At 36.5% G+C, this 18838-nt stretch overlaps 1 protein-coding gene across 1 annotated transcript in view; it reads left to right on the top strand.

The window, feature by feature from the left end:
* LOC111059666 (pancreatic lipase-related protein 2) overlaps positions 1–15259 on the top strand; it is a 56409-nt gene extending 41150 nt beyond the window's left edge. The window contains exons 10-11 of the mRNA XM_039429228.1: positions 13354–13508; positions 14908–15259. Coding sequence (XP_039285162.1) covers positions 13354–13508; positions 14908–15134 — 382 coding nt within the window. The 3' untranslated portion in view covers positions 15135–15259. The remainder of the gene's footprint in view (positions 1–13353; positions 13509–14907) is intronic.
* Positions 15260–18838: the final 3579 nt, after the last annotated feature.

The raw sequence follows: 18838 nt of genomic DNA, 5'->3' as shown, positions 1-18838 counted from the left end.
TATTGGTTTCTATTTAGTAGGTTATGCTGAATGGAGTATTTCATAAGATCATCATGAATGATGAATTCAAATATTTTCATTAGAATTGAGATTGCACCTATTGGTCTGTAATTTTGAATATCTTTTTTTTTTGTCCGTTTTTATAAATAGGTTTGAGTAGGGTTGTTTTCATTTTCGTTGGGATTTTTCCTGTTTCAATTATTGTGTTGTATAGGTGAAGGAGAATTCTTTTCAGGTATTCAAAATGATCTCTTATATGTTTTGGTTTGATATTATCAATTCCTGGAGAGGCAGTTCTATTTAATTTTTTCACTATACTGTGTAATTTATTCATCTGTATTGTTTTTATTATGGTATGTGGTTCGTTTCTCAAGTCAAGTTAATCAGTTTCAATCGTTGGCACGTACAGCTCATCTGTTGATATGTTTCTGTTCATTTCTTCTATCTTGGTTCTAAAATGTTCATTGAAGCTATTGCATAATTTATTGAGATCTTCTTCTTTCCCGATTTTGAAATTCTCCCTTATTATTGACTGGATTGGTTTCTTCCTTACATTGAGTATCTCGTTAACTGCATTCCATGTTATCTTGGCATCTCCGATATGATCTTTGACTTTATTGTAGTAGTGGTTACGCTTTTCTCTACGTATTTCGTTAGTTGGATTGTTTCTGTGGTTTTTATATTCATTCTTCAATTGGTTATTATTTGGTTGTCTTTTTAATCTGTTCCACAATACATCTTTCATTTTGATTCGGTCTTTAATGTGTTCGGTTATCCATGGCTGGGTTTTTCCATCTCTCTTATTGCGGATTTTTATTGTAGCTTTTGCATAAATGGTTTCAAATTTTTGAACAATTGAGTCATATATCTTTGTTGGATCGTTTGATGTTAAGTGATCATTCCAGTTAGTATTCCTAATCATATTTCCTACAAGCCTATCCGAGATAACCTCTATTTTTTCATCTGTTACTGATGTTTCTGTTCCAATTCCATTCAGCTTGAAACCAATCATATAATGATCTGCTATTTTCGTTTTAATAATCATTGTCTCTATCTGATTTGGGTTTATTCTGGAATTGATGTGGTCTATGCATGAAGACGTTATATGATCAGCATACAGTTCTTCTGTGGTTGGCTCTTTTATTCCATTTTGCAGACCAGCTGTATACAATATATTAAGATAGCTTTCTGATTGTGGATTAATGTTTCGCTTCAAGATATCAATGTTCATATCTCCCAAGATTATAAGATTCTTTTTGTTATTCACATGTCTAGTTTGCAGCCAATTCTCTATTTGCTCATTGAATTGGTTAATACTTTTTGAAGGTGGGCTGTAGAATACTGCAATCAAATAATCTTTCTTGTTCATTGACAATTCAAATAGGAGTGACTCACTAGCAGGAAAATCGTAATATATTATCTTTATATTCAATTCTTTCTTATAATATATTAGTATGCCTCCGCCAGCTCTTTCTTCTCTGCAGTAACTAAATGATTATAATTTGGAATATCATATAACTCTATTTCGTTCTCTTTTAGATTGGTCTCAATCAAGATAAGTAATTTTATCCTATCTAATGTATTCCCCATGACTGCTAATAGTGTGTCCCAATGTTTTTTTATGCTTCTAATATTGATCAAGATGCATTCAAGTGTGTTTTCCTCTATCATAGTATTTGTAAAGTCTTGCAAATTATTGTACGTTTTAGTTCGTATTTTTTCTATGTCAAATAACTGATCCATAATTGAATTAGTAGGATGGTGGTAATTTTTAATTTTATAACTCATTGCTTTGATAATTAGTCTGGTATGTAGGGTGAATTTTGATTGATTTTGGGTTTTTGTGCGTGTTGTGAGCTCTGTTTTATCCTTTATTCTATTATTTTTTTTATTCTGTTTGTATGTCTCAAAGGAGGTGTTAATAATTCATTTTCAAAGTTAATGGAGTACTCTCAAAATTGTCTCATCTGTGTAGGCCTGCCCGTATCGTTATTGATAAGGAAGTTTTATCTCTACTGCGAAGGGAGCACTCGTTGCTTTTCTGTTAGTTTAATTCATTTCATCTTTCTGTAAACAACGTTAATTTATCCATAGAGTTGTGTGCCTGATATTAGAATATATTGTTATTGATTTGAATACCTAATTTTTTTGTTGCTCATGTAACATAATAATAATAATAATAATAATGAAGTCTGTTCAACATTTTTCGCCACGTGGAAGGATCCAGCAGGAACGATATATTCTACGGCCAAATATATTTTGAAAACCAAAAAACGGAAACAAAAGTCGACGTAAGTTATTCGAATATATAAAAGGGGATCCCCATAAATCTGCGAAAATTGTACAGCGTATAAATTCGTCCATTTGAGAAAGTCATGACTATAGTATTAAGGGTACAAAAGTTATCATAATTAATTTTCTTAGTATTAAATAAATTTAAATATCCAGCTGTACTTAGCCAAAAGGTCTATTTTCCTTAGGCGAAACCACACCCTGAGAATAATTTTAATTGTTAATTTGTTCTATTTTCTGAATCACCATTTTGTATTAACTTGTTTTTTCTTGTTCAACTAGTTCAGTTATGACCCTTTCCAAGGGCTATTATCCATCTTATTTTGTTTAATCAAAGAGTACCGAACTTTTATATAATATTCATAATTTAAAGATTCAAATCTGCTGTCAACCAATCTTCATTCTGTATCTATGAAAGTCATAATTTGTATAATCTGTTCATTAATTTATTCAATATTTGCTGTAACAGTTCACCTCTCAGAATATATCCATATTACCATTTTGTTAAACTGGGTTTACTTCATTATACCTCCAAATTCGTTCTTTCTCGACTGACACATATTGATCACTAGCCGTCAGGCTCACTTCGCTCGCCATATCCGTCTAGCCAGGGGGCTCCGCCCCCTGGACCCCCGACTGGATCGTCCAAGAGTAAGATTAGCAGGCTCGCTTCGCTCGCCTGAATTTTTATCATGTTAGGACAATCCAGTCGGGGCCCAGACTAAACATCTTACTAAACGGATATGGCGAGCGAAGCAAGCCTGACGGCTAGTAATATAATATTCCCAGGATTGAAGTAGCAGTGCCCAATCAATTTTTCCGCGATAAATGCATTTAAATCTTCAACTTGGTGCCAACCTAACAAAGTCAACTCAACTTAATGCCAACCTGACAAATTATTAATTTAGTTGCCAGTTAACAACTGTTTCGAAGAGGTACTCTATCTAGATTATAGTTCTATAGTAACATATGATATGGAAATTTCAATTATAATTAAGAGATCGGGAGAAGAAGAATATACATGCTAAAAGACGAACTTTAAACCCTTAAAAACTACCCTTGGAGTTGAAATATTGCCAAAAGATTCTTAGTGCGCCTCTAAGGGCCAACTGAACATACCTACCAAATTTGAACGTTTTTGGTCTGGTAGATTTTTAGTTATGCGAGTGAGTGAGTGAGTGAGTGAGTGAGTGAGTCAGTCAGTCAGTGAGTGAGTGCCATTTCGCTTTTATATATATAGATTCAGGACACATCCTGTTTTGCAATAGTCAGACATTAGCAAGTATAGTATCTATCATTAGACTATTATTTCTTCTGGTGGTAAATGGTGGTCGATTTTCTTATCAAGTAATAAATATTTTATTAGGATATCCCGAAGAATCAAATAATAAATCGACTCCCACTAACCTACTACACTGAGGTGAAGTGAATCCTGCATTATCAGCCGATCAACGTCGCAAAGAGAGGTAATAGATCGTATAGACAACGTTAGAATTAAACTCGGTACTCGAAATATTTACTATTTTGGAGTACTATTGCTCTTCCCAATTTGAACAATTGTTTCCCTGTTACTAAAATAACTCTTGAATATTTCCAAATCTATCCCACATACTCCCATTATATTCAATTTCTTAAGGAGTATTTCATGTTGGATCATATCAAATGCTTTGCTGAGGTCCAGTAGCACTGCCAAGGTCAAGCTTCTTCTATCTATAATATTCTTATTGATTGAGTATGACACTTTCTCCAGTAATTGGGTTGTGGACTTACCAGGAACAAAACCATATTGGTTTCTATTTAGTAGGTTATGCTGAATGGAGTATTTCATAAGATCATCATGAATGATGAATTCAAATATTTTCATTAGAATTGAGATTGCACCTATTGGTCTGTAATTTTAAATATATTTTTTTCGTCCGTTTTTATAAATAGGTTTGAGTAGGGTTGTTTTCATTTTCGTTGGGATTTTTCCTGTTTCAATTATTGTGTTGTATAGGTGAAGGAGAATTCTTTTCAGGTATTCAAAATGGTCTCTTATATGTTTTGGTTCGATATTATCAATTCCTGGAGAGGCAGTTCTATTTAATTTTTTCACTTTACTGTGTAATTTATTCATCTGTATTGTTTTCATTATGGTATGTGGTTCGTTTCTCAAGTCAAGTTCATCAGTTTCAATCGTTGGCACGTACAGCTCATCTGTTGATATGTTTCTTTTTCTTTCTTCTATCTTGATTTTAAAATGTTCATTGAAGCTATTGCATAATTTATTGAGATCTTCTTCTTTCCCGATTTTGAAATTCTCCCTTATTATTGACTGGATTAGTTTCTTCCTTACATTGAGTATCTCGTTAACTGCATTCCATGTTTTCTTGGCATCTCTGATATGATCTTTGACTTTATTGTAGTAGTGGTTACGCTTTTCTCTACGTATTTCGTTAGTTGGATTGTTTCTGTGGTTTTTATATTCATTCTTCAATTGGTTATTATTTGGTTGTCTTTTTAATCTGTTCCACAATACATCTTTCATTTTGATTCGGTCTTTAATGTGTTTGGTTATCCATGGCTGGGTTTTTCCATCTCTCTTATTGCGGATTTTTATTGTAGCTTTTGCATAAATGGTTTCAAATTTTTGAACAATTGAGTCATATATCTTTGTTGGATCGTTTGATGTTAAGTGATCATTCCAGTTAGTATTCCTAATCATATTTCCTACAAGCCTATCCGAGATAACCTCTATTTTTTCATCTGTTACTGATGTTTCTGTTCCAATTCCATTCAGCTTGAAACCAATCATATAATGATCTGCTATTTTCGTTTTAATAATCATTGTCTCTATCTGATTTGGGTCTATTCTGGAATTGATGTGGTCTATGCATGAAGACGTTATATGATCAGCATACAGTTCTTCTGTGGTTGGCTCTTTTATTCCATTTTGCAGACCAGCTGTATACAATATATTAAGATAGCTTTCTGATTGTGGATTAATGTTTCGCTTCAAGATATCAATGTTCATATCTCCCAAGATTATAAGATTCTTTTTGTTATTCACATGTCTAGTTTGCAGCCAATTCTCTATTTGCTCATTGAATTGGTTAATACTTTTTGAAGGTGGGCTGTAGAATACTGCAATCAAATAATCTTTCTTGTTCATTGACAATTCAAATAGGAGTGACTCACTAGCAGGAAAATCGTAATATATTATCTTTATATTCAATTCTTTCTTATAATATATTAGTATGCCTCCGCCAGCTCTTTCTTCTCTGCAGTAACTAAATGATTATAATTTGGAATATCATATAACTCTATTTCGTTCTCTTTTAGATTGGTCTCAATCAAGATAAGTAATTTTATCCTATCTAATGTATTCCCCATGACTGCTAATAGTGTGTCCCAATGTTTTTTTATGCTTCTAATATTGATCAAGATGCATTCAAGTGTGTTTTCCTCTATCATAGTATTTGTAAAGTCTTGCAAATTATTGTACGTTTTAGTTCGTATTTTTTCTATGTCAAATAACTGATCCATAATTGAATTAGTAGGATGGTGGTAATTTTTAATTTTATAACTCATTGCTTTGATAATTAGTCTGGTATGTAGGGTGAATTTTGATTGATTTTGGGTTTTTGTGCGTGTTGTGAGCTCTGTTTTATCCTTTATTCTATTATTTTTTTTATTCTGTTTGTATGTCTCAAAGGAGGTGTTAATAATTCATTTTCAAAGTTAATGGAGTACTCTCAAAATTGTCTCATCTGTGTAGGCCTGCCCGTATCGTTATTGATAAGGAAGTTTTATCTCTACTGCGAAGGGAGCACTCGTTGCTTTTCTGTTAGTTTAATTCATTTCATCTTTCTGTAAACAACGTTAATTTATCCATAGAGTTGTGTGCCTGATATTAGAATATATTGTTATTGATTTGAATACCTAATTTTTTTGTTGCTCATGTAACATAATAATAATAATAATAATAATAATAATAATAATAATAATAATAATAATAATAATAATAATAATAGAAGCACCAAAGTAGAGACAGAGAAAGAAGGCTACAGACGAAGAATGCTTGCAGAATGGAAACAAATCTACCCAGAGAGCAATCTGGATGAACAAAGGGTATGTAGCCAATTGAACTCTATATTTAGAGATGCAGAGTACTATCAGAAGCAGAACTGCACCAGTTGAAGCAGGAAATATTGATACAAGCCTCAGGGTGAAGAACAGCTTGGAGAGAGAGAAGCCACAGAGCAGAAAATAGGCGAGGCAGTTGATGAAAGAGTTAATACGTTCACTGAGATTGAGGATGATAATAATGAGCTTCAAATGCTCAGAGATCTACACATCAAAAATAAGTTATTGTATACAGGCATCGACGTACAGGACAGGCCACATATACCACGAGCATACTGTAACTTGAAGTTCCACCAAATGTGTACAAGTATGGACCACTTACTCAGTGAGGGAGTTTATACATCATTTGAGGAACTGGTGACAGGTGTGCAGATTGGGGCACTCACTGTGTGCATGTCACAAACAAGGTCAGAAACACAACAAAAAAGAGCTAAAAACGAAGAATCCCACCCTCCTTGGAGAAGAAGGATCGAAGAGAAAATTGAAAAAGCAAGGAAGGTGATAAGTCACATTGCTGAGTTTCTGACTGATGGGAGAGGATGTGGAAAGAAAACACTGTCTGGTGTGAAGAGCATAGCGTGGCGAATGAGGCTTAGGATGAAAGATAAAGTTTTCCCACAAAAACTCAGAAAGGAGGATGAGCACTTGAGACAGAGGATAGCAGCCCTGGGTTCGAGGATTAGGAGGTATGATGAGGCAACAAAAAGGAGGAAAGATGAAACTGAGTTTGCTACCAGGCAGAGAGATTTGTATAGGCGGTTGGAGGGAGACAAAGGGTCAACACAGCAGCATTTCCCAGATAAACAGTCAATTGAAGAGTTCTGGGGTGGAATATGGTCAGTACCAAAGCAGCATAGCCAATCTTATTGGCTGCAGGACGAGAATGTTGCCCTTCAAGATGTGCCAAGAATGGCAGATGTAGTGATCACTGCTGCTGATGTAAAAAGGCCATCAGCAGGACTCAAAATTGGAAAGCCCCTGGAATAGATGGTATCCACAATGTGTGGTGGAAGTACCTATCCAGTACACATCCTGTACAGGCAAATCTGTTCCAGGAAGCAATTCAACTACCAGATGTACTCAAAGATAGTTTCTCAATGGGAATAACATACATGCTGCCAATGAAGAAAGACTCACTTGATCCAAAGGACTATCGCCCAATCACCTGCCTGCCAACAATATACAAGTTGCTTACATCAGTCCTGACTGTGAAAATCCATAAGCATCTGGCAAATAATGAGCTGTTAGCACCTGAACAGAATGACTGTCGCAAGGGGTCTCAGGGATGTAAAGAATTGCTTGTGATTGATGGCATAATCTCCCAGCAAGTACAAAAGATATCCCACAATGTATCTGTAGTTCAGGTGAACCATAGGAAAGCTTTTCACTCAGTCCCTCACTCAAGGCTGAGGCATGTGCTGGACCTATATAAAGTGAGCCCGGGAATTGTGAACTTCTTGTCTGGTGTAATGACTCAGTGGACAACCACACTACAGGTGGGATGGGGTAGTGAATCATACAGAACACAAGGTATCCCAATCAGGCAAGGCAGTTTGAGCCCCCTGTGGTTCTGTATGGCTCTAAACCCATCGAGTAGAATGCTCCGTGACTCAGGTTATGGGTATGTGCTTGAAAGAAATCCTCAGGTGAAGGTATCACATTCCTTATATATGGATGACCTAAAGGTTTATGCTGCCAACCAAGACCAGTTGAAGAATATGCTCCAGCTTTTTAAGAACTTCAGTGATTCAATATGTATGGAATTCGGATTGAGAAAGTGTAAAGTGCTGCATGTGAAACAAGACCAAATATCAGGTGAGGGTGATGGAGCTATACAGTTGACTGAGGAAGTGCTTATCCAGAGTCTAGGCAGGCCAGATGAATACAAGTATTTGGGTCTTGCTCAGCTCTTATGCAGAGCTGATACTGTCATGAGAAGAGAAATTCAAAGGAAGACTGTGCAAAGACTTGAGAAAGTATGCAGAACAGGGCTTAGCTCTAGGAATAAAATATCTGCTATAAATACCTAGGCAGTCCCTGTGGCCATGTATACATTTGGCATAGTCAAGTGGACAGATACAGCTTTGCAGGAGTTTGACAGAAAGGTAAGAACAACTTTGACAAAGAATGGACTTCATCACCCCCGTAGCTCAATCCAGAGGCTCTACCTGCCTAGAGGTGTTGGTGAAAGAGGCCTCTTGAGTCTGGAGACTATGTGTCGTCAACAGGAAGACAGACTGCGGAAATACTTCCAGAATGCAAACAGTGGTCTGCTAAAGGCCGTTTGTCTGGTAGACTGGGAGTACAGCCCATTGCAGCTGGCACATGGAGTCCAACAGCCAACAGCCAGTTCAGTAGAAGAGAGGCTGGAAGCGAGGGAGCAGAAAGAGCTGCATGAAAGATTTGCTGCAGCACTTCATTCTGATTGTGTTGACAGAAAAGAATCAATTGAATGGTTGCAGACAAGTGGAATATTCAGTGAGACTGAAGGTTTCATTTTTGCCATACAGGACCAGGTAATCAGCACTAGAGCTTACAAAAGATATGTGAAGGGACTCACATTGGATAGAAGCTGTCGGCTCTGCAGGGAAGCCATAGAATCGATACAGCGTATTTGTGGTGGCTGCTCTGTAGTAGCTAATACAGAGTATTTGCAGTGGTACAACAATGTGGCGAAAGTGGTTCATCAGGCAATGGCGAAAAGATATGAGTTGATAGCGATTTAGGTGCCCTATTACAAGTGTAAGCCAGAAATGGTCTTGAATGGTGAATATGGAAGACTTATTTGGTATTGTTGTATGACAACTGACAGAGCAGTGGAGGCTAACAGGCCAGACGTCGTCTTGTTCGACAGAAAGAATAAAGAGGCTTACATAATTGATGTGGCAGTGCCCCTTGATAAGAGTCTTGTGAGTACCATTGCCGGAAAGAAAAGAAAATACTAGCCCCTGTCAGTTGAACTGAAAGATATGTATAAATTAAGGAAGGTGGTGATAATCCCTATAGTAGTGTCTGCCAACGGACTGGTCACAAAAGAATGGAGACAAGCAATGGAACAACTGCAGTTGGAGAACTGACATATGAGAATTATGCAGAAAGCAGCAGTTCTTGGTACAACTAATACTGTATATAAGTTTCTAAGCCTCTGATCTGGAAAAGAGTGAACGATTCTCTGCTTTGAATTGCAACTATTTTAGTCTTGAGATCATAATTGATCTCCAGCTACTTAGTTATTAAGACAAAAAATATTTTTCAATAATAATAATAATAGAGTTCAGAGTGTGATTGGCTTCTTAAGAGCAGGCAGAGTGTTTACACCAAAGATGAGAAGGTTTGCCGGGAAAATAAGGCAGCAGCATCACACTCTGAATGTGAGGATTCTTCTCACAGTAATGCAGCATTGTGTAGATAGGATATGGGCACTAAAAATGGCTCAGCAGTCACTGAATAGAAGGAAAATGGGTTGAGGATAATACTACTTCCAACTTCAATCCTTCCAGACTGCTGGGGGAACAAAAGCCTGTTGGAGGAAACAATGCTATGCCTACTGTAGAGGAAATTGAAGCATTCTGGGGGTCAATCTATGAGGTTGAGCCTCCACTCAAGAAGGATACTCTAGCCTTGGGAGCCTTTGCAGAAATGTGCAGGTTGTTGCAGAATGAGGGGGGGGGGAGATTGTGCACCAGTCACTGGGGAGGAGGTGAGAAAAGTTACAAGAGGTTTAAGAAACTTTTCTTCACCTGGCCCTGATGGTATCAATGGATACTGGTGGAAGCATCTACCTTGTACCCAACATAACTTGGCCAGAATTTTCACAAAATATTTGTGTGATCATCATCCGATCCCAGGTTGTCTGGTGGGAGGTAGAACAATTCTTTTGCCCAAGAAGGGCGATTTGTCCAACCCCGGCAATTATAAGACCAATCACCTGTCTGAATGTCTGCTACAAGATCCTTACAAGGATCATTAGTGATCGAATATTGCAACACATTCAGCCAGTGTGGCAACAGTGTTATGAACAAAGGGGCAGCAAAAAGGACATGGCAGGCTGTAAAGAAAATCTTATTGCTGATCAATGCATTATGCAAGATGCAGTGCAATAGAAGTGCAGCCTCTCCATGGCCTGAATTGATTATGGGAAGGCATTTGATAGCACGTCACATCAACTTGTTGTGCACCTTTTGCAATCCCTTTCTGTCACCAGACATAATAAAGTGCCAGCAGGACCTGTTTCTCCTTTTGACCCGGTTTGTGATCAAGTCACGACAGAGAGTGATGTCAACCAGTGTGGTGACTTATAGGAGAGGTGTCTTCCAGGGTGATTCATTGAGCTCTCTTCTGTTCTGTATTTCACTGCTGCCCTTATCCACAGCTCTAAAGAAGACAAAGGGCTATTGATGTGACACACCAGATAATAGGATTTGTGAAATCAGTCACCTCTTTTATATGGATGACTTGAAGATATATGCAGCCAGTGAATCCCATCTCAAGTTGGCTGTGGGTATGGTACAGCGATATTCTATGGATATTGGCATGACATTTGGGTTGGACAAGTGTGCAGTGATCCACCTTCTGAAAGAAAGATTGAAGGAATGAGGGAATTGAGCTCGTTGATGGCAGCATTATAAGAGCACTAAATGCTGGAGAGACCTATCAGTATTTGGGATTTGATCGAAATCAAGCCCAGGATTCTGATAATATGAAAAAGGCTCTCTGCAGTGAGTACAAGAGAAGACTTTGGTCATCTGGGTTATCAGGAAAGAACAAAGTTGTCGCCACAAACATGCTCGCTGTGCCAGTCCTTACCTACTCATTTGGAGTGGTCAAGTGGAACAGAAACGAGCTCCAGGAACTGGACAGGAAGGCCCGATAAAGGATGTACATGGAGAGGAGTCAGCACAGCATGCCACAGATGCCCTTGGTCTCGATTTCAACACTGACTGGGAGGAAGGGCTTCAGTCTAATCAACTAAGGGCTTGAGTAAAGACTGCTGAGTCTAGACTTCTTTTGCGGCAGCATAAGGACAAGTCCTTGCATGGTGTCTTCTATAGGCATATCGAGGAGCAGGGCTTGTCAAAACGCTGACTTTTGCTTTTATGAAGTCAGCAATCTGAGACTGAGGGTTTCATACTGGCATGCCAAGATGGTGTCATCAACACCTTGTCATACCGTAGCAGAGTAATGCACATGGATGTACCAGATATCAGTTGCATGGTGTGTCATAGAGCACCAGAGACGATCATGCACATCCTATCATCGTGCTCTGTTCATGCAGCTGTGGGCTACATCCATAGACATAATGCTGCTCTGCCAGTGCTCTATTACCATCTTAGACACTCATATGGTATTGACAAAACACCAGAACTGCCTTATGCCCTAGGGGAGATTGAGTCTGTTGTGGGGAATGAAAGGTGCCGAGTGTATTGGAATTACTCATTCTCCACCACCAGGCTTTTAAAAGCCACAAAGCCTAATGTTGTCCTCCTTGACATAGTGGTAAAGACAATGTATGTAATTATTGAGTTCTCAGCACCAGCTGAAGGCAACATTATCAGCAAGGAGTAGGGAAAACAGGCAAAATATCAAGACCTATTAATAGAGCTGCGCAGGCTTAACCCAGGCTACTCCATAGGAATGGTGGTGTTGATTATTTATTTATTTATTTGAAAATTTACATATTATAGGAGTTTTGGGTGGCATGAGACCCTCGTTTTTGGTCAACCTTAAAACCATTCCAGTCTGTGAGAGAGCTGCTACTGCACTCGCAAGTCAAATGCAGAGGGCTGTCATCCTTGGTTCATAACGTCTACTCAGGGCAAACGATTCAATGGTAACGGACCCAGTATGATTGTTTACCACATGGACATGTGGAGCAATCACTCTGGTAAGATCGCTTGTCACTCTCTTTTGGGGGTCGGAGCCCAGGGGAAGAGTGGTCAAGCAAAACCTCAAACAGGATAATAATAATAATAATAGGCTTACTGTCATCTGAAGATCATAAAAAAGGACATTCATTATATGTACACAAGCCAGAGCAGGCATAGGGAAAATGATGAGAAAGGAAAATTGGATCTGGGCCAAATCATTACTCTTTTGACTATTGTTGGCAACTGTTGAATATTTTTTTAGAATATTCGTTGACAAACCAAAAACTCCTGACATTGGTCTATTTCTGGATCAAAGATATTTCACTGCAGAGAAACTTGATGGCTCCTTTTCCAAATTTAGAACTCATGATAAATAGCCTAATTTATTGTTGATCAGTTTGTCAAACTTCTACAAACCAGGGCTCATGAGATGAAATATTGAAAAATAATAATTTTATTATCAAAATTATTGAAACTGGATATATTAATAGTATCAAAGTTTGTTATTCAATCTACACTTGGAAAGATGTAGACCCAACTACCTATGAAATACAGTTTGGAATAACTGTAACATTTACTCTGGATTCTAGACACATAGAGTTCGTATGATTTCTCAATTTTCTCCTAAGATTACCAAGTTAGAATTATTTTCGAAACATTTAATTTGAAATCCGATAGATTCGGATAATTTCAAGATATTTTGAAGATGAATAAATTCCTCATGATATTGTTGATGAAAAATGATGATTTTTCTGAAAAATATCAATTTCTGGAGAGGTTATTCCATTTTCTATAGAAATTATATTTTTATCCTGGATATTTTCTTCTCCTGAAAAAATATTTCAATTTTGATAGCTTCATAGTTTCCAAACCAAGAAACTCTGAGAAATAATATTACCAGTAAAAAGTTTTTTAACCTGTTGCACAGCCTTTATGATTGAATAACTCAGTACCGTTGGCTTTTCTTATCAACGTTTGAATATGATCAGTATTATACCTGATCGTACAGAGAGCATCACCATAATCAGTATTAAAATTAAATAAAATAAATAAAATGTTTGTTTTCCAGGTGGAAGACGTTAGGCGGACATCTCTCGGTTCACACTTCGGTTGAAAAATGTTCCCCGGAAACGTGCACTATAGCAGGCTACAAAGCTGACACACCTGGCCTTCGAAGACAGGGAGTGTTTGCTGCTACTACCCGTGATCACGCACCATTTTGTGGTGAGCTTTCTTTTATCTAGTTCAATGAATTAGTAACTTCTTTCATAACCATATATTTCTTGAACAATAACTCACTTAGAGAGTCTCATCTTCTAATGGTCATGAATTTACTTCCTAGTCTGTTTGTTCAAATAGTGTAGTAGTAGCCTACTGAACTCCAAAAGCGATATTTTATTATAATTTTAATAGAAATCCTTCTTCTCCCATCTTCAAGAGTGAATGGAGTGGATGAGGAAATAGGCTACTCTTTCCCATCAATCTATTCTGACATTTCCTATTTGAACCTCACTTGATGTAATTTCCCTTCCTTTTCCCTACCTACTACCATATAGACAATAGAAGTATAGTTTTACAAATTAATTGTAATCAAATTTCAAGATTTAAAATTCCAAGATACGTTTTAGGCCCGCCGCAAAGTAGACCCACGCTAATCCACGAAAGGCAACCCACGCCGTGGGATCTTTTGTGAACCATTGCTAGGCTTCTCCAGACATCTGTGTAATTTATGCAATGAATAATCCACTTGTCAGCTGATTGATTATGAATAATTTTATAGCAATGGTTTACAAAACATCCCACGGCGTGGGTTGCTTTTCGTGGATTAGCGTGGGTCTACTTTGCGGCGGGCCTAAAGGTACTATTTTAAGACATACATATGAAATACGTACAATAATGGTTTTGGGTATTGGTCATATTTGTGTGTGTGTGTATTTTTATGTTTGTGTATGTCTCTGTACACGATATCTCTGTTTCTAAGCTAGATTTAATTAATAATATAATATAATATTTATTCTACCAATCAACATACATTGTACAAAATATTTCAGAAAAAAAAACACTCTCAACTGGTGTAGCAAACACCTTCGCATGAACAATACATTGTATATCAAAGTCTAAATGAAACCCCCAAGGTATCCTGTGTGCTTATCCTGGGCCCTTTTTCATACTTTTATTCACAATAGAAAAAAAATGAAATGAAATAAGTAAAAAATCAAATGAGAATATAGTCATACTTGGATATTACACATAAATTAAAAAACTGTAAAATTTTGAAAAAAAATACTAGAGAAAAAGTATTGAACATAGAAAATATAAAATCATAGAGCAATTAAACATGATTTTGTGCGGGCAGCACATTCTGAGTGATCATTAGTATTATTGAGTTAACAGAAAAAACCATGTAAATTAAAGGTGCTATGACACAATAATTACACAAAATTACATATAGAATTCACGTTTTCAAGCATATGATAACAATTGATACAAACATGTAAATATCGACCTTAGATTATGGAATACTCTTATAGAAATAATTGAATATCATCAATTGACACTTCAATTACTGGAATTGAGTTTTAATTATTGTAATTGAAATAATAATGAATGATTATTATTGCAGATCCCAATCATGGGGGCATGACTGTGGATAAGAACATTTTGAGCAAGATGGAAAGATATACAGGGGATGAGTCAACAATCGAAATATCATCTGAGATTCCCCAGGTGGCAACTATGGAAAACGATGACATGGATGAACAGGCTGATGATTTTATGTTCACATCTGAGTCAGGAAGTCAGTACTTCAATGAAGATGATTTGTATGAAATAGTCACAAGTAGACATTGATGCAATCTTCTCACTCTCGCATCTTAAGAAATTGCGCTTTTTATAGAAGGTTTACAAGCAGGATACTGGAGAAAATAATGTTATTGATGACAATTGAATAAAAGTTTACCATTGAAGAAATCACAGAGCGATGTATTTGTGAATTGTTCCTTGTTATATCCTCATCCTGGTTCAATCATTATCATTTGTCATATTAATATTAGTCTGGATGCTGATTTAATTCTCAGTTTTTTCAATGCTGAAAAGTGTGATTTCAAGAAATGGCATTTTACTTCAGGCTATATTGGATTCTTATTGTGATGAAAAATCCGTAGGATTTTGAATGAAAGCAGTAAGTAAAGATACAAATGAAACAGATGAATAAGCAGTAATTGATACAAATTCTATACAGTGAGGATATAATGGAATTTACATTCTATTGTAATTACATTCCATATACTCTCTGATACTATAATGGAAGTCAAATAGCTTATAGCAGCTATTCGTATTACATATTATAGGATGTGTATAGTATATAATAACATGCAGCACAATAGCTTCGACAAGATGACGGGCTAGTGAAGCCTAGTTACCATTCTGACAATTCGCTATATCATAACAACATGGCCACCTGTGCTGTATAGAATGTAATTAAATCCTATACTCGCTGGCTCTGCTATCATGTTGAGTGATTTTTACAACTTTCCTCCTACTGTTTCTATTTCGGCGAAACTGCGAGAAAGTTGGTGTAATAACACAATACATGCTAATCACATCAAAGCTCTAGTGACCTCCAGCCCAATAAAATTTTTCAAAAGTAACCAAAACTCCCTTATTTTTCGGTATTCTCGGAAATCTGACTTGAAGATACGCATGTGTTATTTGAAGGTGCTGGATCCAAATCCTAAATCTGAATATTTCTATCTTTATTCATAGATAGGAAAGCTAGGATTTGAGAGGAATAATGAAATTGTGGAATATAAATAATATGTAACAAGACTTGTTTTGCGGCACATGGGGTTGACAATAATTATAGATTATTGAACATATTATTATACTGTCACGAGAGCGCAAACTATTGTGTTTGTACTCACAATCATAGCAATTTGAAACTCCGTTATTGTGTTTACCACATTTTTCGAAAGGCTAGTACAGATTTGAAGCTTTCTCGATTGAAAGTACTCCTCAGGCACTTCTTTGTTTCTGTTTCGAACGCTTTTTTCCAAAGATTCCTTCGTCAATAATTAATTTATTGTTCAATTATAAAAGTCAAGATTTCACAATCAACAATATGACTGCTGCAACAGTCCTAGGGAAATGTGTAAAATATTGGAGTTATACATCAAATAAAAAAATAAAAAAGTCCTCTAAGCTCATGACCAGCATTTTGTATATTAATAGTTCAAAAGTTATATGGCCAAAAAGAGCAAGAAATTGGAGGGAAATTTGTTGTTTTCAATGTCACACCTTTTGCTTTATTTTCTTTTACTGAGTATTGCTTGTTAAATTATAATTTTGTATTGTATTGGAGGGTTAACTGCGCCCTAACTTCGCCCTCCTAGTAGTGTGTGTGTGTGTGTGTGTGGTGTGTGTGTGGTGTGTGTGTGTGTGTGTGTGTGTGTTGTGTGTGTGTGTGTGTGTGTGTGTGGTGTGTGGTGTGTGTGTGTGTGTGTGTGTGTGTGTGTTGTGTGTGTGTGTGTGTTGTGTGTGTGTGTGTGTGTGTGTTGTGTGTGTGTGTGTGTGTGTGTGGTGTGTGTGTGTGTGTGTGTGTGTGTTGAAATTTTAAACTTTAGGTCCTTATACCATGAGGATCTGACAGTAAGAAATTCAATAAAATTTAATTCAAAATGGCGGAAAAAATAGCGGATAATTACTAAAAAACCATGTTTTTCACGGTTTTCTCGAAAACGGCTTTAACGATTTTCTTTAAATTTATACTATGGATAGCTATTTATAAGCCCTATCAACTGAAATGAGTCTCATTTCTGGGAAAATTTCAGGAGCTCCGTAATATTCTTGAGAAAAATGGCGGATAGTTACTAAAAAGCCAGGTTATTCTTGGTTCTCTCGAAAACGGCTCTAACGATTTTCTTCAAATTTATACCATGGATAGCTATTTTTAAGCCCTATCAACTGACACGAGTCTCATTTCTGGGAAAATTGCAGGAGCTCCGTAATATTCTTGAGAAAAATGGCGGATAATTACTAAAAAACCATGTTTTCCACGATTTTCTCAAAAATAAATTGACCGATTTTTTTCAAATTCATACTCTGTATAGTTATTTATCAGCTCTATCAACTGGCATGAGTCTTCTTTCTGGGAAACTAATGGGGGGTCCACCTCATCCTTGAGAAATAAACTTAGTAAACTCCTTCTCGTGCAGTTCATGAAAATAACACAATGTCGAGTTATTCAATCTGTAGAACAGATGTTTCGACGACTTTAAAAAAATGACGACTAAAAAAATCATCGAATTTCACAGTTTACACAAAGGAAAAAGTACTCTGAAAACAATTATATATAAACATATTATACAGAAGTCTGATCGTAGTTTCAAATATGAGCAAGGAAAGTTGTTTGAGTGTACCACACCAGATTTTTATGTTTTGCAGCGCGTCAACACAGCTTAGTATCGCCATAGAGAAACAATAGCGTAAGTAGATATCCCATGGTATAGGGCGTTTATGTCGCAACTTTTACTGTTATCTCAAGGCGATTACTGTCGATTATTGTTAATTTTTACTGTTTTGTAGGGGTGAGAGGGTATGAACGGCACAATATGAGAGACTACCAGTGTCACACAGCTGCATGGGAAAGAACTACGTGGACTACCGGCTTGAGATAACAGTAAAAGTTGCGACATAAACGCCCTATACCATGGGATATCTACTTATGCTATCGTTTTTCTATGGTATTGCCCAGTGAATAGTTAATGTGGGGTATACTTTGAAGTAATTTGGAAAATCTGTTCTGAGTTATCTGGAAAATATGCAATCAACGTCCATTATCCTACTACTTGTAAAAGTCGTTTCCTTGCATTTGATCTGTTATAATTTCATGCCATATCATTTGTATGATTTGTGAATATCACAAAAATACACAAGTAGATAGAAATAATTTCATACCCACTGTTTTTTACGAGTCACATTCCCTTTGAAGAGTCAAGTTGCCATAACTTAGGCCTACTTGCTTGAAAATAGTGTGCGTTCCAGATGGGTAAACTACTTAAGTGAGTGAAGCTCCTGCAGCATGCAACGAGTCATTCCTTATTCTATTAACTACCTCTATAGTCCAGTCAAGGAAAGGTTACAGAGGGAAAAGTTGAGAAGACATTTTTGACCCCGCACTTCTATTTAGAGTAGTAAGGAGGTAAGCATATCAAAAGTCTCCACCCCTCCCCCCGATGATATGCTATTCCCGGTCGTGTATTAATGGGAAGGACATTTTATATCCTTCTAAAAGAATCGACAATTATTTTTTGAAACACCGCCGATTTATGAAGTTACATCACATTATTATTATTATCGTTATTCTAATTGCATTTCTATATTTATTCTCATTGATTGATTATTTATACTTTGTGAAATTCGTTGAATAACTAGCATTATCGTCATTCAATGTAAATTAGTGTATAAGCCAGTATTGTAACATACATAATAAAGAAATCTAATCTAATCTATGCCAAGGGGGTGGGGGTGGTTTGGAAGTACAATATTTGGTTTTT

This window comes from Nilaparvata lugens, chromosome 1 (assembly GCF_014356525.2).
Source record: "Nilaparvata lugens isolate BPH chromosome 1, ASM1435652v1, whole genome shotgun sequence".
Lineage (NCBI taxonomy): Eukaryota > Metazoa > Arthropoda > Insecta > Hemiptera > Delphacidae > Nilaparvata > Nilaparvata lugens.
Note: the sequence above shows the minus strand (reverse complement) of the source record. Positions and strands in the feature narration are given on the sequence as shown.